Source organism: Spinacia oleracea, chromosome 4 (assembly GCF_020520425.1).
Source record: "Spinacia oleracea cultivar Varoflay chromosome 4, BTI_SOV_V1, whole genome shotgun sequence".
Classification (NCBI taxonomy): Eukaryota; Viridiplantae; Streptophyta; class Magnoliopsida; order Caryophyllales; family Amaranthaceae; genus Spinacia; species Spinacia oleracea.
The window spans coordinates 3,723,392-3,745,490 of NC_079490.1; the positions used below are offsets into that span (position 1 = coordinate 3,723,392).

The 22,099-nt window shown below is 35.5% G+C and overlaps 1 protein-coding gene across 3 annotated transcripts; it reads left to right on the forward strand.

Moving 5' to 3' along the window:
* Nucleotides 1–1,164: 1,164 nt before the first annotated feature.
* On the forward strand, nucleotides 1,165–14,156 carry LOC110783386 (type II inositol polyphosphate 5-phosphatase 15). 3 transcript variants are annotated; one of them, XM_021987725.2, is made up of 11 exons: nucleotides 1,166–2,144; nucleotides 4,451–4,703; nucleotides 5,488–6,295; nucleotides 7,237–7,361; nucleotides 8,515–8,599; nucleotides 8,970–9,132; nucleotides 9,235–9,275; nucleotides 9,379–9,646; nucleotides 11,876–11,999; nucleotides 12,114–12,474; nucleotides 13,452–14,156. In XM_021987725.2, the coding sequence occupies exons 1-11, from the start codon at nucleotides 1,304–1,306 to the stop codon at nucleotides 13,806–13,808; spliced, it is 3,426 nt and encodes a 1,141-aa protein (XP_021843417.1). In that variant the 5' UTR covers nucleotides 1,166–1,303; the 3' UTR covers nucleotides 13,809–14,156. The 3 variants fall into 3 exon arrangements, with proteins under 3 accessions (XP_021843416.1, XP_021843417.1, XP_021843418.1); XM_021987726.2 differs by having other exon boundaries at nucleotides 8,970–9,123; XM_021987724.2 differs by having other exon boundaries at nucleotides 1,165–2,144; nucleotides 8,970–9,275.
* Nucleotides 14,157–22,099: the final 7,943 nt, after the last annotated feature.

Genomic DNA, 22,099 nt, shown 5'->3' on the forward strand with positions numbered 1-22,099 from the left:
TATATGGTGTCGACGCATTGTGGTCCCAACTAACAAATTTGATACCAACACCATTAAGTAGTTTAGTGATACAATTGGTCATTCGATGATAATTTTGATGTGTCTAACGATATCTTTAATGCTTAAAATGGTACTCTGAATTCATTCAATAGTACTGCATGTTTTGGTTCCGACCATCAAATTTCTTTACACCCATGCATGTGCGTTTCAATCAATGACAGGTCCCCAAAGTTAGCGCCTATGTTTAGGACTTCCCCAAAGTTTCATAGGAGAAATAAACTTATAGCTTGCAGAAGCGAAAAAAAAGTTAAAGCTTGACGAATTGGTCGAGTCATGCAGGTGAATCATATATTTTGAACTTTTAAACTGTGGTAGGTATCAAAGCTTTAGCACTCACTTTCTACCAATAAGCCAAGGAAATAACATGTGTATTTAATGCGTTGTTTATTACTAGTAGTACTAATTTATTGGACAAGCTTTTATTTTGGGCCGCCTTGGGCCCTAGGCGGTCACACCCCTCGCCAACTTCGTAGGACAGGACCTGAGTACAAAGGTAATTGTATCTTGACCATTATAAATACTTCATATATAGCTAGATATCCGATAACTGATATAAGTTTGTTAAGAAAATGAAAAGTGTTTAGACGTTAAAAGTAGACAAACCGAGTTGGTCTTGATGGTGGCTCACTTAGCCAATTACTCTAGTTGATACTACATAATAGTTCAAATCTCAACCTCTAGGAATGAAAAAAAATAAATCATTGGCCAATCTTGTAACCTTTCTTGGAGCACGCGGGACGGGAGGGTTAGTCACTGCCATCGTCGGTGGATACTAAACCACTGTTCTGTTCGACTTATTTTGACTTATTTCAAACAAAATAAGTTCAGATAAGTTCAATTAATTTCAGATAGTATAAGTTCCGCAAAAATAAGTTTTTTAGACATTTTCACACACAAATTTATTTCAGACAAAATAAGTTTTTTCCAGATCAAATAAGTTTAGATAAGTTTAGATAAGTTTAGTTCAGATAATTTCAGTTAAAATAAGTCCAATAGAACGTAGCCTAAAAACGAATAAAATGCTAAAAATTAACCACGTTGCTTAGGTTGATTAATTAGGAATTAACCTCTTTCCTAATATAGTTTCAATTCACCACGTCTTTCCATCTCCATTTCCATTTCCACTTTCTCTCTCTCTTAAGTCATAATTCTCTGACATTTTCAGACACCCAAACATCACGGATTCACTGTTGTCCCCAACACCCAAACATCCCATCTCCTTCTCCTGCAATATTTTTCCGCCATGGATGATCACCTCGAAGACGATGACTCCGATGTACTCCTCTCCACTTCTTCATTCCCTCGAACTCCCAAAATCTTCGATCGATTCGATTCATCTTCCTCCTCCGACGAGGATTTCTCCCCTTCTTCTTCCTCCGGCAATCACCAGAACCCTAATTCAACCTCCTCCAATGTCGTCGTCAAAACCGCTAGTAAGAAGCTCGATTACATGATTCAGTTCCTCGATCGGAAGCTCTCTAAGGCTAACAGTAACAGTTTCAGCAATGGCGGCGGTACCGGAGGTACCGCCGCTGGTGGAGGTAATTCTCCGTTGCCGGAGTTTGTAGGTTCGGGTGGAGGCACCGGGATTTTCAAGTTGCCGGTTCGGTCAGCGGTGCGGCCGGACCGGCCACCGTGTGTTGAGGTTAGACCGCATCCGAGGAGAGAGACTCAGGTAGAGCGTGGATTGAGGACGATTGTGTGTACTGATAAGCAGTTGTGGAGTGGGGGAGAGAGTGGAGTGAGGTGTTGGGAGTTGTCTGAGATTTTTTTGTCTCATGATGATGATGGTGGTGGTGGTCACGGTGTTTGTAATTGTGAAGGTGGTGTTGGTGGTTGTGTGTGTACCGGTGAGGCACGGCCAGGGGATGAGATGACGGCGAGGTTTAGGGAGTCGGCGGAGGTGGCGTCGGAGGTGGTGTGTATGGTAGGTGATGAAGGAGAAAGAGTGGTGTGGAGTGGGCATAAGGATGGGAGGATTTGTTGTTGGAGAATGGATGATGGTTTGAAGAATGGGTTTAGGGAATGTTTGTCATGGCAAGCTCATAAAGGGCCTGTGCTTTCCATGGTTATGACATCATATGGTGAGTTGGTTTAGCAAAATTACTAGTTTCTTGCTTACTACTATATGTTTGTGTTTTAATTCTTGGAAACTAATTGTGAATGTGTTAATGAGTGTGTATGTTTGGTTGGTTGATGTTGATTGTTGATATGTTGAACATTCTATGCAAATGCAACTCTGTTTGAAGATGTGGGATTTATATTATAGGGTTGCTTTATCTTCCTCCTGAATTTAGTTATGAACTGAACTTCAAACTGAACTGTATGTGTTAATGAGTGTGTATTGTTTGATTGGTTGAAGATATGTTGAACTGTAACATTCTATGCAAATGCAACTCTGTTTGAAGATGTGGGAATTATACTCCCTCCTGTCTCTTTATGTTCTTCCTGTTTCCCGTTTAGCATAATTACTAGTTACTAGCTTACTACTGAAGTATATGTTTGTGATTTAATTCTTGGAAACTAATGAGATTTGAGATGAATTGTGTATGTGTTAATGAGTGTGTATGTTTGGTTGGTTGAAGATATGTTGATATGTTTAACATTCTATGCAAATGCAACTCTGTTTGAAGATGTGGGATTTATATTATAGGGTTGCTTTATCTTCCCATTTGAAAACTCCTGAATTTGTTAGATTGAATTGATATTGTTTGAACTTGTTTTAGTTATGAACTGAACTTCAAACTGAACTATATGTGTTAATGAGTGTGTATTGTTTGGTTGGTTGAAGATATGTTGATAGGTTGAACATTCTATGCAAATGTAACTCTGTTTGAAGATGTGGGATTTATATTATAGGGTGGCTTTATCTTCCCATTTGAAAACTCCTGAATTTGTTAGATTGAATTGATATTATTTGAACTTCTTTTAGTTATGAACTGAACTTCAAACTGAACTGTATGTGCTAATGAGTGTGTATTTTTGGTTGGTTGAAGATATGTTGAACTGTAACATTCTATGCAAATGCAACTCTTTTTGAAGATGTGGGATTTATATTACGGGAACTGGGGTTGCTTTATCTCCCCATTCGAAAACTCCTTAATTTGTTAGATTGAATTGATATTATTTGAACTTCTTTTAGTTATGAACTGAAATTGTGAGCTTTGAAATCTGCTTATTGGGACTTATTAAGACCGGTTGGATATGAAATATCCCCGAACAGAACTTATGAAACCTAAAACTTATTCATATTAGGTGAAAACAGCAGGACTGTAATTCTTGTTGTAATAATTATTAGCTAAAATTTCAAGTTGTCAATCAAATATAGCAAGGGGAAATTTAGAGTTTGGAGAACAAAAGTTGCTGATTCGCTTTGATATAATACTTTTCAGAGTTTAGGGTACAAGTTGCTGTAGCTTGTACTGGTGTATGATGGGGTCATGGGTAATTTTTTTGAATGTGTAGGTGATTAAATGGTCAATATTGGGTTTTTGGATATTTTGCTTTCACAGTCATACCAACATTTGTGAAGAAGTGGGTTTTGATGCCAAAACAGCTTAGATTACACCTGGTTCATTCTGACAATCTGTTTGACATATAAACATCTGGTTTGTATGCAAAAAATTAAAACTACCTACACTGATTCAGAGATCATAACTGGAACTGTGATCATTTTCAGTTTTACTCCCTCCGTTCCATATTAATTGAAACATGTAGAGTTTTATGCCTCCCTATGTACAACTTTAATCATTAATATCTTCAATTGTCTACAAGTAAAAATTATAAAAGTCGATATATGAAAGTATACATCGTGACGACTCTGACTAAACCCCACATTATTTATTATTTTTAGCTAAAGTCATAATAGTTGGTCTAAGGGGAGTGTATGAATAGTGTAAAAGTCTAAATGTAGCAATTAATATGGAACACAGGAAGTATATTGTATTAATGTCTTGCTTCTCATTATAGTTCCATCGTCTATAAACATTGATCAAGAAACATGCCAAAGAGGAGACTGGAACAGAACAAATTGGAGTTGCTAGAATTTGGTCTATCTGGTGATCCATAAGTCAAAATCTATTGTTTTTTGGCTGGTGTTATCCATGTCCTTACTCTGCATTGTAGTAATGTACCTTCTTTTTATTTAGGGTGTGTTTTTTGTGGACTGATGAAACCCGAACTTATCTTAATTTACTTGAACTTGACCAGATTAAACCTGATTTACCTATAAGAAATTGTTGGACCTGATTAGACCTGATTTTAAGAGAATACGTCGGAGAGAGTAAACTTGTAGGACCTGATTGAAACGTATTGACTTGATTGCAACTTATCTGAACTTATTTTTTCAAGGGGAAGAGAATGCACCCTTAATTTTTGCCCTTGTTTTCAGGTGATCTTTGGTCTGGCTCTGAGAATGGCTTTATTAGGATCTGGCCATGGGAAGCTATTGTGAAGTCTCTTTCCTTAAAAGCCGAGGAGAGACACATGGCTATCTTGGAAGCTGAGAGATCTTATGTTGATCTGAAGAGCCAAGTCACTATAAACGGTGTGTGCTACATGTTTGTGTCAGATGTGAAGTATTTGCTATCTGATCATTCCACGGCTAAGGTTTGGAGTGCTGGAGTTTTCTCAATTGCATTATGGTATGTTGTCAGTCGTCACCCTAGAGAATGTGTATTAATCTTGACAATTATACATTTACCTTGTAATTGTGTATCATTCAAATGAAACAGTATTTACAAATGCTGTTCAACATCTGTGGACTACATTGTCATTTAGTGAGTCCTATGTTACTCAGAATCAATACTATGTTGGACATGGGCATTTCCACTTTCAAGTGTTATTGGCAATTCTACGATAATATGTGCAATTTTTTTGTTTTGATATGGAAGTGTGCTTGACCAATATCCGACTGTCTGATACGGGTATTGAGGTGAAGTGAGTATGAACCCTATTTAGCTGAAAGTTTTCCATACCTGGCCTAATAGATATCAATTGGGTTTCTGTATTTGCAAATTGCAACCATATGAAGGTGTAAAGTTAGGATTACGCTGAAGTCTGCTGATACAAGCTGAGTTCAAATCCTGTCTATCTGGAAGCTTGGTGACAAATATACTAGAAGTTGCTGGACTGTCATGGTGTACAATAGATACGTTTTCTGTTTGCAGTTTTATATTCTTTACGGACATTTCCTTGGTTTTAAAGTGTCAATACTGTGTGAATTGTTTTTAATGTGATGATGTGATACATCTTTTTTGTTTTAAAACCATTCTGTCAAGCGTAATTAAATCATGTCAAAGACTGGCTCTCCTATTGTTCAAATCGCCATGCAAGTGTGTATTGTGATTTATATCAAAATATGTTGTTGAATTTGTTGCATTGCATAATAATTAGGTTATGTCATTTTTTTTTCCTGAATCTGAACAGGGATGCACGAACCCGAGAGTTGCTGAAAGTCTTCAATAATGATGGTCAAGTGGAGAGCTGGTTGGACACCGCTTCGTTGCAGGATTTGACAACAGAAGATGAGATGAAGATGAGATATATAGCTGCTTTAAAAGAAAAACCTCAAGCTTCATTTGGTTTCTTGCAGCGTTCACGTAATGCCATTCTAGGCGCTGCTGATGCTGTTCGTCGAGCTGCAGCTAAGGGAGGAATAGGTGATGATAACCGGCAAAATGAAGCAATGGTTGCTACAGTAGATGGGATGGTATGGACAGGGTGCAGTAGTGGTCTTCTTGTGCAGTGGGATGGAAATGGCAATCGTCAGCAGGAATTCCATTATCATCCCTTTGGTGTTCTGTGTCTTTGTACTCACGGGTCCAAGATTTGGGTTGGTTATTCGAGTGGGATTGTTCAAGTAGTGGATCTCGAGGGAAATCTGCTTGGAAGCTGGGTGGCTCATAGTAGTCCTGTTATCAAATTGGGAGTTGGGTCTGCTTATATTTTTACTTTAGCAGGCCATGGTGGTATACGAGGATGGAATATAACATCTCCAGGGCCCATTGACAACCTGATTCGTGCGGAGTTAAGTGGCAAAGAATTTCTTTACACGAGGATGGAGAATTTAAAGATTTTGGCTGGCACTTGGAATGTTGCAGAAGGAAGGGCATCCTATGACTCACTCATTTCTTGGCTTGGCTGTGCATCATCAGATACTGATGTTGTTGTGGTTGGCTTTCAAGAGCTAGAAATGGGTGCTGGTGTTCTCGCAATGTCTGCTGCTAAGGAAACTGTAAGACCTTGTACCCCCTTCTAACTTTTCCTGATCTTTGTTTGTTCCACCCAATTGAAACCATTTTTCTTGTGGTACTTGAACCCTGTTAGTTCAATGTGTTCTGCTGTCTCATTTATCTTAGATTTTTTGGCTCAATTTCTTGGTTTCCTCTCCTTATTTCTAATCTACCCTTAGCTCATTGGTTTTTAGTAAATATGAGGTCTAGGCATGTGTTGTGACTGCCAATGTTATGCTCATGAATCATTGCACATGTTATGAGTTTTCTTTGTGGTAGTTCTTCAAGGTATCTGGTTAGTGGTGATTGCAAATATGCATGTTGTCAGCCAAACTACTTTTTCCATTTCCCACTTCAGGAGCCACTGATCCAGTCTAAAATTGTAGAGTGATATAATTGTGATTGTTGTGAACTCTTCTTGTGTTTATTTTTTATGAAGTAGGTTTCTTAAAAACATTCTGTTGACTGTATTCAGCTTTCAAGTTAATAAGGTTGCAGTAGCTATGCGGATAATCAATGTGTCTCTCATCACCTTATTTTTTTGGAATGTTTCACAAGGTAGAGGAGGATTTGAATTATTGTGATAGTTGAGAGGAACTTCAACTGCTGCTGGATTATTTATGGAGATGTTGAGTATATCATTTCAGTTTAAAGTTTACAAGCCTCGTGTCTACTGATTAGACCTGTATATGTCAATGTCTGGTGTGTATATATTTGATGTTAGCATGTTTCCTTCTTGACTTCAGAGTCCTAATCAATGTGTAGAGTTGATATATATTTATATGCATATTAGAAAATACTAATCACTTCTTTTAGAATACTCCCTTGTTGTGTGGATTCCTGATAATAATTCTGGAAGCAATCATCTTTTGTAAAAATGACTAATTTTTTGATCTTTTACGACTGCCAATGGTTTACCTTTTGACAATCTTCCTGTCTGTAGGTGGGATTAGAGGGTAGTGCTGTTGGGCAATGGTGGCTTGACACTATAGGGAATATTTTGGATGAAGGTTCCACTTTTGTACGTGTTGGTTCACGGCAGCTGGCAGGTTTACTCATTGCTGTTTGGTGAGTCCTCTTTTAGCAAATGAACTGCAGATTCCACTTGAAATTTTATAGTGGCATTTGGCATATGAAAACCTAAAACTTATCCATTCATAATTTCATATGGGAAGAGGAGGAGAGAGCTTTTGGTAGGGTTGCTTTCTTTTTTGTCCTTAAATCTGTCTGTTGTCTTCTCAGTTCTGTACTTCTGTGTCATCTTAGTATACAGTATTACAGTTGTTGATCCCAAGTCAAAAGGATGAACAAACAAAGGGAAGACTTTGTGACCGTCTGACACCCCCCCCCCCCCCCCCCAATTTTTTTTTTTTTGTAAATAAATAAATTCTGGCTTTAGGCCTATCTGGAACTTATAATCATAATTTTGCTAATATAGTACTCCATACTTACTAGTTTGCTTCTCTAGTTGTGCCTGTAAATTTTGTTGTGTTAAATAACGAGAAACTCAATAGTTGTTGAAGATTGTATGTGCAATTGTGCATGCTTATTTTTTTCTTCAGCCACTCTGAGGTCAATCTCAAGAGTGCCTCTGATGGGGTGGTAGTAAAAAAGTCATGTTGTATCTAGGGGATGCAGCCTTTGTTCTGGGGAGCTCACTTATAGCCATAACTTATATCTGCAGTCAGGGCCACCCTGAAGGTCACAAAGAGGTTGTCATTGGTTACAACTATGACTGTATGACTTACCGCAATGACTCACAGGGATAAGAGCCTTTATGCAGGCACTTACTGCACTTGAATCCCTCATTGCTATGACATGTGTGTTTTGGCCTAGGCATTAGTGATATCTGCAATTCTGCAAGCCATGATTTAATATACTCCCTCCGTTATTTTTGTTCTAACCACTTTCCGTTTTTGAGGTGTTTATATTTGTTCTACCCACTACCTTACATGTTCTCATCCTTTTCAAACGCTCCTAGAAGTCTACAGTAATAGGGTTGAACAAAAACCCCGAAGGAGTAGCTTTTTAGTTCCAAATTTACCAGTGCTGGTTTGGTGATTAATATCCGTTGAGCCATTACTGTATTTTATGACTTAGTGCATACTCTCTATTTTGTTTGTTTGTTTGTCTGTTTATATTTTTCTATTATGCAAATAATTCCAGTAATCCTTCTTCCCTGTTCATCTTGACAATTTATGTTGTATATACTTGTATATAGGGTGAGAAAGAGCCTTGAGGCTCATGTTGGGGATGTTGATGCTGCTGCTGTACCGTGTGGCTTTGGGCGTGCAATTGGTAATAAGGTATGCCTTCAATTATAGGCAACATGCCAGAAAGTGCCGTGCATGATAATTCTTTTATATGTGTTCAATCTTCATTTAAATTGACAATCAAAAGCATTCTGTAACATTTTTATACGCGTTTATACAACAATCAGGCGTCTGTATGGATCAAGCCTGACTTGTCTTCTGTGATGTTTGATTCAATATGGACTTAGCAGTTTCAATGGTCTGGGAGCATTGAACGAAGTGGCTTTGTCCGACTATTTACATTATTACATAAAAGTATAATACTTAATAGTCTATTAAGATTTAGCTCATAAGCACAGAAGAAGCACAATGTTCTAAACACGTCGTTTCCGATGCCTGACCTGTATTTAGGTTTTTGTTTCAGGGGGCAGTTGGCTTACAAATGAGAATCTATGATCGAATAATCTGTTTTGTCGACTGTCACTTTGCTGCACATTTGGAAGCAGTCAACCGTAGGAATGCCGACTTTGATCACGTGTATCGATCAATGGTATTCAATCGGCCGTCTAATATCAATGGTGCTGCCGGTATTACGCCATATCTTCTATTGTCTTCCTCGGTTGCCTGCTTCATGTATTTATCTTGCTTTGTTTATCGTTCTGGCTTGTCATTGGCCCTTTGTCTTGCAGTTGGAGTCTCATCTACTGTTCAAATGGTCCGCAGCACAAATGTAAGTAAATACTGCTATAAATATGCTGTGTTGATGCCTGGTTTTCTTATTAATATGCAGTGAGTTATGATGTTCTCACAACTATGGATGCATCCTTTTACAGGGCATGGTCTCTCGTTCTGTTGATGTAACACCTGATTTATCAGAAGCAGACTTGGTTATTTTTCTTGGAGATTTTAATTACCGCCTTGATGGTATATCTTATGACGAAGCCAGAGATTTTATCTCTCAAAGATGCTTTGAATGGCTCAGAGAGAGGGATCAACTTCGAGCTGAGATGGAGGCTGGAAGAGTATTCCAAGGAATGCGTGAAGCCATTGTTAGGTTTCCTCCAACATATAAGTTTGAAAGACATCAACCTGGTTTAGCAGGTATGGCTTTTAATCAAATTTGTTGCTTTCCCGGTTTATTTTAATCTTCATTTGTTCCCACAATTATGGCATGTTAAGCTTAGTGATTTATGAAATTTTGTTTGGTTTTCTTTCTCCTGTGTTGAGGTTTTCTGTAGTGCGATGAAGTTCTTAAAGCTTTGTTTAGCATCAGTAACAGTTAAAGTTTAGATTAGCATAGTAGGATTTGTGTATGAAGTCAGTCAGTAGCACAACTGCTATGAATGAATCTGGGAGTTACATTTCTGACTTGAGGTAATGGGAAAGATGATATGATTCTGCTCCCAAAAGCTGGGTATTAATTTAGAGTCGAACAGACCTAAACTAAACAATTTGATCAAGCGGATCAAAGAATAAACCAAACTAGAAACCCTAGTATGGGGGAAATAGCATCTCACTTACTCTCTTAACTCTTTAAGTTCTGTCACAAAACTCAAAACTCTATTAATCTCAATCACGCACGTAGATAAAATAACAACCTAATATAGGCACTATAAGAAGTCCTAATTACTTAGAAAACAAAAACTTAATTACTAAGACTCATAACAAAAATAAAATACATTATCATTTAAGACTCTACTTGGACATTAAAAGATATGACTTATCCTAATTTGAAAAGAATTAAGCTTAGTAGACTTTTTGTACGCCAAAGATCCTTTTCCATTGTCAATTAACCCGTTAAAAGTGTCAAAGGATTCCCTGGCCATTCTTTTGTACTTATTGTAAAAGATGTACTGTTGCAGATTTGAGGAATGCTGTGAGCTAAATATTTATACTATAAGCCTCTGCTAACGACTCACTATTTTCACTAATGAAATGGTCACATATCTGGTCTACTCTTTGCTTTAAAGTTGGTTGTTGGTTTGTGTTCTTAAGAATCGTATACAAAATAGAAATGGTTAGTTATTTTCGACCTTTGGACCTTGTATTCTGTTTCATGTGTCACTATGCAGATTGTGTGGGGTGTTCCTTGCATGCTGATATTACATGCCACCATAGTATCTGCTAAACGATTATAATTCAAGTTGCTATTGTCTGAGCTTGTCTCTGTACACTTATTCAAACATTTGACAGTAAAGGTTAAGGGGGCATCTTTTAGTGTGTGTTTTATTGATGCTATGGACTTCGCATTTGACCCCCTGAGCATGTAGCTGAGCTAGATTTTTCATCTCTCTTGTTTCCTTTCTTCTCTGTAGCATGCTGGTGCCTTTTTCTTTTCCTCGCCCCTCCACCGGATAGGTGGGGGTGAGTGGGTGGCCACCGTTTAGAATTGTCAGTTTCTCCTTGTTTGGATGTATTTGAAATATTTGTTAAGCTTCTATTACTTAAGCCAGTCTATCATGGAAGGTAAGAAGGGGCTTTCTGTTGACCGTTCTCTAAGTGTAAGTTTTCTTATTCTCATTTACAGAAGTAATACTTCCTCCAATCCTTAATATTGCAGCACTTGAGAATGATACATTTATAGGACAGGGGCGATAGAAATCTTCACCTGCTCCATATTACCCATCTACCCTTATATATCCCACTCCATCCACTCCATATTTGGTATTGCGGTTGGTAAAACTTACCAAACGTAGAAGTCTTGCAATTTAAAGGAAACAGAGGAAAGGTTAAAAAAAAAAACCTTCTTTTAGAGTTAAACCGTGAAGGCAAAGCAGAGCATTATGAGTGCCGAAATCCTATTTTCTGATTGTTATGTTTAAAAGTAGAAGGATAATGAAACCCGTTGGTGTTCCTTGTTTTCCTTTCTCCAAGTTTGTAAAGTATTAGAGGACGAAGGGAATATTTGTTAGGTCTTTATTTGTTTAGTTGTAGTAAGCAGAATAGACTGAGGTCCGACATCTAACTGATAATTGTATATAATTGAGAGCTGAAAATATAACAGCGAGAGTCCTGAACAAGTTTTTTGCTAAGTGGGGTTGCATAATATGGTATTTATGGCTAAGTTGTTAATTGCTACTCATCTGTCATACATGGAGAACTGAGAAGAATCGTGATAATGGTCATAGTCTGTCTTACCTTTTGATCGTTAAAGTTGGTTTGCTCATCTTTCTTTGCCTCATTGTTTCTTTCACTGGTCTCTGCCTCTCTCCACAAAGGTTGATACATAACTGAACGAGGCTGCGTAAATGCTATTCTCGTCTTTATTCTTTTAAATACATTTGTTGTCAGTTGGTTGAATGTGAAGTTTTTGTTCTTTTTATGGCTTAGGTTATGATGCCGGTGAAAAGAAGCGTATTCCTGCTTGGTGTGACAGGGTCTTATATCGTGATAGCCGTACTTCCTCAGCATCAGAGTGTAGTCTTGATTGTCCAGTTGTCTGCTCAATTACAGAGTAAGTTTCCGGAAGATTACATTTTATGCATGTCCTTTGTGGAGGTTTATTTGTTGTCTTTACTCTTCTCTATGTGTTTTTTCAAAAAAAAGTTCTGACAACTGATATTGTTAGGTACGAGGCTTGCATGGATGTAACTGACAGCGATCACAAGCCTGTACGCTGCAAATTTAATATAGATATTGCTCGTGTTGATGAGTCAGTGAGAAGACAAGAGTACTGTGAAATTATTGAATCAAACCCAAAAGTCCGTTCTGTACTTCAAGAACTATGCAGAGTTCCAGAAATTGTTGTGAGTACAAACAACATAATTCTTCAAGAGGGTGGCACATCACTTTTGCGTATTACAAACAAAAGTACAGTTGATGAAGCTATGTTTACCATAGTATGTCTTGGCGAATCCACCGTCGACAAAGATGGATTAGCATCAAATCACAGTCCAAGAGGTGCTTTTGGCTTCCCACGCTGGCTCCAGGTACTTCATCTTTGTTAATTGTTATTTTACCGTAACCATCAGTTTTATCCATTTTGTGACTACTCAATAAAGAACACGGACAGTATTTTCGATCATGTCAATGAACTGAGGAATCGTTCTTCTATGTTTGCTAATTGTGTTTCTGAGTTCTGAAACAATTATGCATCTGATGGTACTCTGTAGTTATTTGCATTAGTTACTAGACTCATACTTTGACAAGTGGTCACCTTTTGTCCAGTTTCGGCTGATGGTGGTTTGTTGGATTCTAGGTGATGAATGGTCTGCTTATCAAACCCTTAACCCCCATTTCAAAATAATCAGCCACAATTGACTTGATTGTCAAATCTTACCAACTTAAACCAAAAATTTGTGAAAATATGTACTGAATTGTAATGTTACAAAGACCATTACTAGTTTAGCCTAATAAGCAAGTACACCTTAGGTTTTTTCCCCTCATCTAATATGTTCTTACTAGGATATTATCCTTAGATAATGGTAAAAGTTCAGGAGGTCTGACTCCTAACGTCTTACATTGCCTATTTTGTTGAAATGAAGGGAGCACATCGTGCTGACTATCTATCTCTTTTCTTGTGTCATACACAATCTTGACGTGTGGTGTTGTGCTGCAACATCAAATCTGCACTAGCTTAATCTGTGATATGTAGTAGGTTCTAGTTTGAGGAAGAACCCTTTATTCGTAGTTTGTATTGAATTTCAACTTGTCAAGCTAGTAGCTTGGGACTTCTGAAAATTGCAAGCAAGTCCCTACTCCCTAGCTACAACCATTGGAGATGCTCTTCTTGCTCTAACTACCCTTGATTTTGACGGTTACACCTAAAAACATCACTTGATAAAAACAGAGGGAGTATAATTTTACTTTCAAGTTTCAATGTTGAAAGTTTGAGGATATTCTTTTCTGAATCACATACTACTGTTTCTTGGTGTGTAATTCAAGCAAAACATGTTTCTTTCATCAGGTAACTCCTGCAAAAGGAGTGATTGATCCAGATCGTACACTGGAGGTCGAAGTTCATAGCGAGGAGTTCCAAACCCTAGAAGAGTTTGTTGATGGTGTTCCTCTGAATAGTTGGTGTGAAGATGCTAGAGACAAAGAAATCATTATGGTGGTAAGGGTCCATGGAAGTTGTTGTACCGAGGTTGGTAACCACCGCATACGTGTCCGTTACAGTTGCTTAGCCAAGGAGAGAAGATCGAAAACTAAACCGGAGAATGAGAGGAAAGTCCAATCAAATCTTCTGCAAAGGTCAAACATCCAAAACCTCGATACTTCGCTTCACGTTTTTGACAAGTTACGTAAGCTTAGCACGCCTTGAGACTGATCGAATAAGAGGGCATGTATTGAGGAAAGCCGATCTTTTCAGGCACATAAGTGTACTTCTGTTGATGTGCCTAATCGGTCGTGTTTTTGAGTTTTAGCCAAACACAAATCATCCTTGTAAATAGAACATCTAAACGATGCTGATTTGCATTACATTAATTTGCTGATAGTTGTAGAGGTAATTTATTATTGTTACTGTGTGGAACTGGAACTTCATATAATTTGTACACAGTAGGAATGTGTATAGTTGAATGTCTCAACCCCTCTGGGCAGCACAAACACAATGGGGGAATGTGCTCATTTAAGATTTTTGAAACTAAATAGTTGAACCAAATTTAAATCATGTGTAACGTGTATTATATTGCTTGTTGATTTCCACAAGGCTTGTTGATCTCACGAAATACCTTTAACTACAGGAAAATTCTCTATGGTAGCATTATACTTTTGCAAATTCTCAATAGTAACAAATTTTTTGCTACTTTCTCTAAAATAACATTAATAATCTAAATTCCCTTTAATTTAACATTATTTCAGTAATTTCAACCTAATTAACCAATATAATAATGACTATGTAGCTCCTACAAAAAGCTGACTATATACGAGACAATGCTGACTACTGTAGTATATACATCATGTTGAGTTCCAGAAACCATTCACAACTCATCCCCGTATCTAAAAACTAAATACTCAAATTATATAAATTAAGTTTGATCAGGAAAACACGAGAAAAAGTGGAACACAAAGTAAAAAGATGAAGAAAATAAAAGTCGGACCATTCACCAAATTCCTAACAATTGACCCACCAAAGATGCAAAATAGAGTGGAATATTTATATGAGGTGGATAATGCAAATTCTTGATTTTCAAAACTGAATATTCAAAAACAGAAAATCCGGTTGCATTGATCTTCAAAAGAAATAGACATCATTACTTTATAATTATATAGAATTTTAGTTTACATAATAACATAGAAAATGAAGAAACTTATTACTTATGTAACATCAGTCTTCTGTTACAAAAGAGTAGATTATGTTACATACAAAATCCACATGGCAGTCTCGATGCATTCTGCCACATTGAATAAAAAAAAATTCAGGAAAAAGTAGTAGATTCATCTAAGGAAGGAGATGAAGGGGGTGAAAGGGAAAATACGAAGAAGATAAAGGGGAAATGAGGGGTTTTTGTTTTAATAACCTAGAATTTCTGGAAGGAAGGATGACTAATGTTTTAGAGGGGAATAAGTTAACCATGGTTAACTCTAATTATACTAATTAGGTAGAAATTATTGAAATAATGTTAGATTAGAGAAAACTTAGATTACAAATGCTATTGTAGAGAAAGTGGCAAAATTTTGTCACCAATGAGAATTTTCAAAAATATAATGCTACCAAAGAGAATTTCCCTTAGTTATATCCATTTTAACTATTAAAGGCATAGAGCCTTCCATATGGATGTCATGTACAAAGATAAAATGATCCGACGCGACCCGATCAGATCATGGCACGAGATCCGAGATGATCAAACTCGGACCCGACTCGAATTATCGTTTTGACAGCTCTACTATTCATCAACCAACTTTGACAATCATTTTTTCACTTAAGAATAAATATAGTTAAGTGATATCGTGTTAAATACATATCAATGCAAGGATTCTAAATATCAAATTTTTTATAATTTTTATTATACGCAATTAGAGATATTAATGTTCAAAGAAGTGTGTTGGAGATATTAGAGATAGGACCGTGATTATACATAGTAACCATATTTAAGTGTTTTTTTATAAACCCCTCCAGGCCCCACCCCCTCTAAGGGGCGTCCACTTCGTCATGAGCATATCTTATCTCAATTTAACACAATTGACTAAACTTGATTGACCGAATATGATCAGATCAAACCTGATTGAAACTTATTGGATTTGATCATACCTGATTTCAAGAGAGTAGAATTGAGAGAGTCAACTTATGAGACATTTTTGAAACTTATAACACTTGATTGAAACTTGTCGACCTAAAAGAACTTGAGTACAGCTTTTCTGTATTAAGGAGTATTAGACAAAAAAAAAATCAAAGGTGAAAAGAACACATCTCAAATGTGATCGGACATTTAAATTATTTTTTGGCGAAATTAGAAAACAAATAAAAAAGCATGACAACGGTCAACGGATAATGCATCCAAGAATACAAACCATGAGCCCAACCCCTGCTTTGGCAGCCACAGAGTAAGATGCGGAGAAGCAATGATGTAAACGTGATTTGATCTCATATTCCGGGTTATGTTATGCCTCAATTTTTTTGGTTAGAGGTTAATAGAATATACTCCATCCATTAATATTCTTCCTGTTTAGAATCTTATAACTATTTAGATGCGGAGGGGATAATGATGTACACTGGATTCAATCTCATATTCTCGGGATATGTTATGACTCAATTTTTGGTTAGGGGTTAATAGAATATACTCCCTCCGTTAATATTCTTCCGGTTTAGAGTCTTGCAACAATTTAGATGCGGAGGGGTTAATGATGTACACGAGATTCGATCTCATATTCCTGGGTTATGTTATGACTCAATTTTTGGTTGGAGGTTAATAGAATGTACTTCCCTTGTTAATATTCTTCCTGTTTAGAATCTTGCAACTATTTAGATGAGGAAGGGGTAATGATGTACACGGGATTCAATCTCATATTTCTGGGTTATGCCTCATTTTTTTTTATTGGGGGTCAATAGAATATACTCCCTTGGTTAATGTCCTTCCTGTTTAGAATCTTGCAATTACTTAGACACGAAGGGGCAATGGTGTACATGGATTAGATCTCATATTCCCTGGTTATGTTATGCCTCAATCTTTTGGTTGGGGGTTAATAGAATACATAAACTTTAGTTGAGCAATTGAGCAAGAAAGGGTTGAGTGTTGTGGTTAACTTTATGCCTTGGTGTTGTGTTATGGGGGTTGAGATATTATGAAGAAAAAGGGAAATTATTGAAGAACTAGTGACCAATACTAAACCCTATACCCTAAACTTGCTGATTGATCCCTAGCCCTCCATTTCGTTATGGAAGAATGTCAATATTATGTAACCACAACGAGCAGGTGCTCAGGGGCTGTCTAGGCGTAGGTGTGGGCTGCTTGGGGGCACGCCAGATGTTCTCTGGGATGATGTCTGAGGTATTCTCTGGGACGAGGATTGTCCATGCGACCCTGCGTCCGTTTTGTCAAGCAGTTAAAAGTTGGCTCAATGTCAACCAAGTACATACCTTTTGTAGGGCTTAAAATTCTTTGGAACTTTTCTTTCTAGCTAGGCTTATGTAACACCCCAAAGTTCTCTCTTTTTAAAACCCATTAATTAAATGAAACAAACTTTGAGAAAAACTTAGGAGTATTATTGTCACGTGATTACGTTAAAGGCTAACTAACTCAACTAATGCAACGGAAAAAAATCAAAATACTCTCTTTATTATATAATAATAATAATTGAAATAACGGTAATGTATTTTTGAATTAATTCAAAATCAAAACCCTAAGAAAATCAAATCCTTAAAATAAAATCAACTTAAAAAAATTCTAACTAGCTAGGTGAAACTCTCCATTAACCCCGTATGTAAGCATGCCACATCATCACATTCAGTTCCTGAAAACTGCTCACTAAAAGGTGAACAGGCCAAGCCAAAACTAATAGGAAATACGGGTTAGTGAAAGTTAAGTACGAATCTATGCAAGACATGTAAAACATTTGTATATAGAAGTCATAGAAGATTCATTTTCCAAAAATAGAAACTTTCCATAAGTAGTAATTTTCCAAATATAGTAACTTTTCAAAATTATAAACATTTCAAGAATAAAGATTTTGAAATAGAAACTTTCCAAAATTAGAAACATCCATGAATAGAAATATTTAAAATATATAAACTTTTCACATATAACAATATTCCAACAGTTGGAACTTTTCCAAAATAGATTCCAATTAGAATATAGAAATCAAACACCTCTTCTTATCTCCCTTCCTTCCTAAATGTGCACACCCTCAAGCTATCATTCCATCACAAATCTATACATTGAGGTACTAACCAAACAATAATCAACAAGTGACCCCCGACTTACGCAACAAGTGATGCGTATCAACATAAAAGTTCAATGAAAATTCATTCCACTGTGAGACTTTACAAAAGTACAATACATAAAAGACCATCCAATTTCAACCATATCATAAACCAATAATCCTCCTTTTATTTAATCCAACGTATTTTGAAATAAAGATTTAAAACTCATAAAACACAAACCAAATATTTGGAACACCACTTGAACAAATCCATCATCATTTGAAAATAAACCAAATTATTTAAACTTCTAAAAATCCTCAGACATTTATTCACAAATCAAGAAATAATTTAAAATTGCTGATTCACAATTTCAATTTGAAATAATTAATAATTAAAAGGTAATAGTCAAACAATACATAGATTTCAATCATATAATAATCTAGCCACATACATGTAGAGCTGGTTATTGGACAGGGTAGTCCAATGGATATAGGGTTAGGGTCAAGTTAATAGGGCTTTTATTGGACAGGGCTCTTATTGGACAGAGTCTTTATTGGACAGGGTCATTATAGGGTCAAACTTATACTACAATTATTTTGAAAATTAAAAGAGTAATGATACAAAAAATTACGTGTATTGCTTCGTATTCACTTGTACTTGCACATGGCTCGATCTTTTGTTTTTCAGTTTTCATTGCTCGTTTATTGACCCTCCCACTAATGACCCGCTATTGACCCGCGACCCACTTTTGACCCGCCCATTATCGATCCGCTAAAAATGACCCTTCCAATACCCGACCCTCTTTTAACCCGCACCAACCCTGACCCGACCCGCTCCGCCTGATAACCAGGTCTATATACATGTACCTTGATTAACTAGAACCTCACACAAAGATTAATGTGATCCTGCTATAGATCACTCATGAGTTCCTAACAATTAAATAAAAATCCTACTTAATTCCTGATTGAACAATTAAATTAATAAAAATAAGTATAATAGCCTTAAATTTAATTCATGAGCTATGCATGCATAATAAAAGTATTATTAATCATAATTTCTAAAGCGTGATTTTAAATACACTTTTAAAAATTACAACATTAATTTAAAAGAGTTTAATTAGTAAAAACTGACCGTAAAGAGAGAAGGCTTGAAACCAATTGGGGTGTGAAAGTCACGACACCAAGGGGTAGACGTCGGCGGCAAGGAGTGCACGACGGGGGTGTCGTGGTGGTAGTATTGGGGTTTTAGGTAAGAAGGTTTAGAGCCAAAGAGAGAGAAAAAGAAGCTTAAGATCATGAGCTCTCAACTTTTGGTGTGAATAATAATGAATGAGGGAGTGGTATTTATAGTTGTAGGATTAGAGTTAGGGTCAGGAACCCTAAGAGATAGATTTGAACTTGGTATTTAAGCTAGAGTAGGATTCAGAATCTAGTCATGATTGTGATGATTTTCGGTTTAGAGTAAAATTAATTTTAAATAGAAATACAAAAGATAAAATCACGAAATTCTACACAGAGTCTTGAATAATTATTTAAGATTTATTCTGAATTTTTCAAAATTTATTTCTAAGAATTCGTTTAAGGAATTTTGAATTGGTAAAACTCTTAAAATCCAATTTAAAATAGAATTATCTTATTCCAAAATAAATCCGAAATATATTATCAAAAATATCGTATTATTTAAAACTAATTTATAAAATATAAAACATAATATTTGGATTTATAAAATAATTTTAAGTTGATTAAAACTCTTTTTCTCCAAAATTGATTCCTAATAGAATTAGGAATTTATATCCACTTTAATTAATTTAATAGAATTCAAAAATAATAAATTAAATTCAATTTTGTAAATAATATTCCCTCCAAAATATTTGAATATTTTCCCCTCTAAAATATTTGAATAATTTTCCCTCCAAAATAATTTCATTTAGCATAAAATGATTAATAAAAATGCCAAAAAATATGGGGTATTACAACTTAGCACATCTTAATTCGATTTTTTTGTCAAGTTTTGAAATATACACTGATATACCTTTTTACTGTCATTGTTAAGTTCTGAAATATGCATTGATACACCTGACAGAAAAGTTGAAAAAGGCTCAAGATCATATTTTGGCTCTTTGATCTATAACGCTTGAGATTTCCGTTCAAGTGCAGTTTTACAAATTATACAACTTTCTATATTCATGCAATATTTTTGCATATGCTTTTTTATTTATAATTAATCAAATTACTTTGAAGTTTATTTTTCAAAATGGCTCAATTAAAATATTCAATTACATGAAATCAATTACAACTTACATAAATTCATTTACGAAGCAAGTATAAAACAAATTGAATTATACATGCAACTATACAAATTTAAAAATAATATTTATCTCAAACCATTTGTTAAGAAGCTGATTTTGGGCCTTTTGCAATTCTCCTGTCAGGTATATCAGTTGCTACACCTGTAAGAAATAATATGTGTTCTAATTGAAAATACAAACATGTTTTTGGATTGTGCGTGTATAAGGTTGTCGTACCGTCTGTCACATACTCTGGATGCTCAAATCTGTTGCAGTGGTGCAGTTTGGTTAAATGAGGATTGATTGGACTGAAAAAGAAATATATTTTGTATCCCTAACCCTCATGTCCTCCTTTTTCATATCTTCCTTTTATCTGTTACATGTGTTCATTTAGAATTACAATACTACAACAAGCATTCCCCCTCCCCCTCCCCCTACCTGTTCTATGTTCTGGTCATAGCATAGAAAGACAAGACCGCAATAATAGCAATATTCCTTGATATTAAACATACATGTTAATTGAACATCTAACTTAAATGTATTCATGTGTAAGATTCTCTTGCTGAATAATTTATGCTATTGTTTTTGGAGATGCAGCTCAGGCGCAGATGAACCCGAGAAGCCAATGGAGCTTGGGGAGTCTGAAGCTGATTTTGGGCCTTTCGCAATTCTCTTGTCAGGTATATCAGTGTATAAATGACAGTAAAAAGGTAGATTAGTTTCAGAACTTGACATGAACTGAAAAAGAAGTTTTCCGTGCATTGGCTAAAGCTGAAGGACGAGTCCAAATGTAGTCCAGAATAAAATTTGACAAAGAGGTTAGAAGAGCAATGCAACTATTTAACTCCTAAATGTGTGTGTAACCATTAAATTATTTATAATTAATCAAATTACTTTGAAATTTATTTTTCAAAATGGCTCAATTAAAATATTCAATTACATGAAATCAGTTACGAACTTACATAAATTCGTTTACGAAGCAAGTACAAAACAAATTAAATTATACATGCAACTATACAAATTTAAAAATAATATTTATCTCAAACTATTTGTTAAAAAGCTGATTTTGGGCCTTTTGCAATTCTCCTGTCAGGTATATCAGTGTATAAATGACAGTAAAAAGGTAGATTAGTTTCAGAACTTGCAAAAAGAAAAATACAACTTTCTATATTCATGCAATATTTTTGCATATAATTTTTTATGTTTTATTTTTCAAAATTGATCAATTACAATATTCAATTACATGAGATCATTTACGAAGTTACATAAATTCATTTACTAAACAACTACAAAACAAATTAAATTATACATGCAAATCTATTGATTAAAAATATACATATAAAAATATTCCCTCCGTTATTGATTATTAGTCCATTTTGGAATCTTGTCAATATTTTACAATTCAAGAGAATCTTCTAATTTGTTTCCAATACGTATTTCAAAATATATTCATGTGAAATTTTGTTTTGTTCGTCTTAAGTGTAGTTAACAATGTCAAATTTTTATATTTCTTTAACGTACATATTTGAAGATATTTACATTTAAATATTGATTTGAAACAGATAAAAAAGTCAAAATAAGATTAATATTTAAGAATGGAGTGACTATTTTAGTATTTTTACTTAATTTTAATTAAGATAAATGACCAAATTACATGAAACAACATGGGCATTGTCCGGACCTGTTGCAACAAGAATTTATGTTGTTTAGAATTAAGAGAATTTATGTTGTTTCAGGAACCTGTTGCAACAAGTTCCGATTTCCATTTTTAGGAACCTGTTGCAACATGTGTCGGTTCCAGTTCCTGAAATTTTAACAGGGTATCCTGTTGTGCTCACCCCAATTTGCACGTGATAAAAATATACATGGTATATTGGTACTTGTTTGATAAACAAATAATCAATACTATATACTTAAAGACACATTAGGAGTGACACGTGTCATCTCCTGGTGTGTCGTTAGATTT

Excerpts from the sequence above, each read along its gene's own strand:
- LOC110783386 (XM_021987724.2), top strand. The coding sequence starts at position 1,304 with ATGGATGATCACCTCGAAGACGATGACTCCGATGTACTCCTCTCCACT. Across the intron at positions 4,704-5,487 it reads GTTTTCTCAATTGCATTATG|GGATGCACGAACCCGAGAGT; the intron begins GTATGTTGTCAG and ends GAATCTGAACAG. Across the intron at positions 8,600-8,969 it reads GGCGTGCAATTGGTAATAAG|GGGGCAGTTGGCTTACAAAT; the intron begins GTATGCCTTCAA and ends TTTTTGTTTCAG.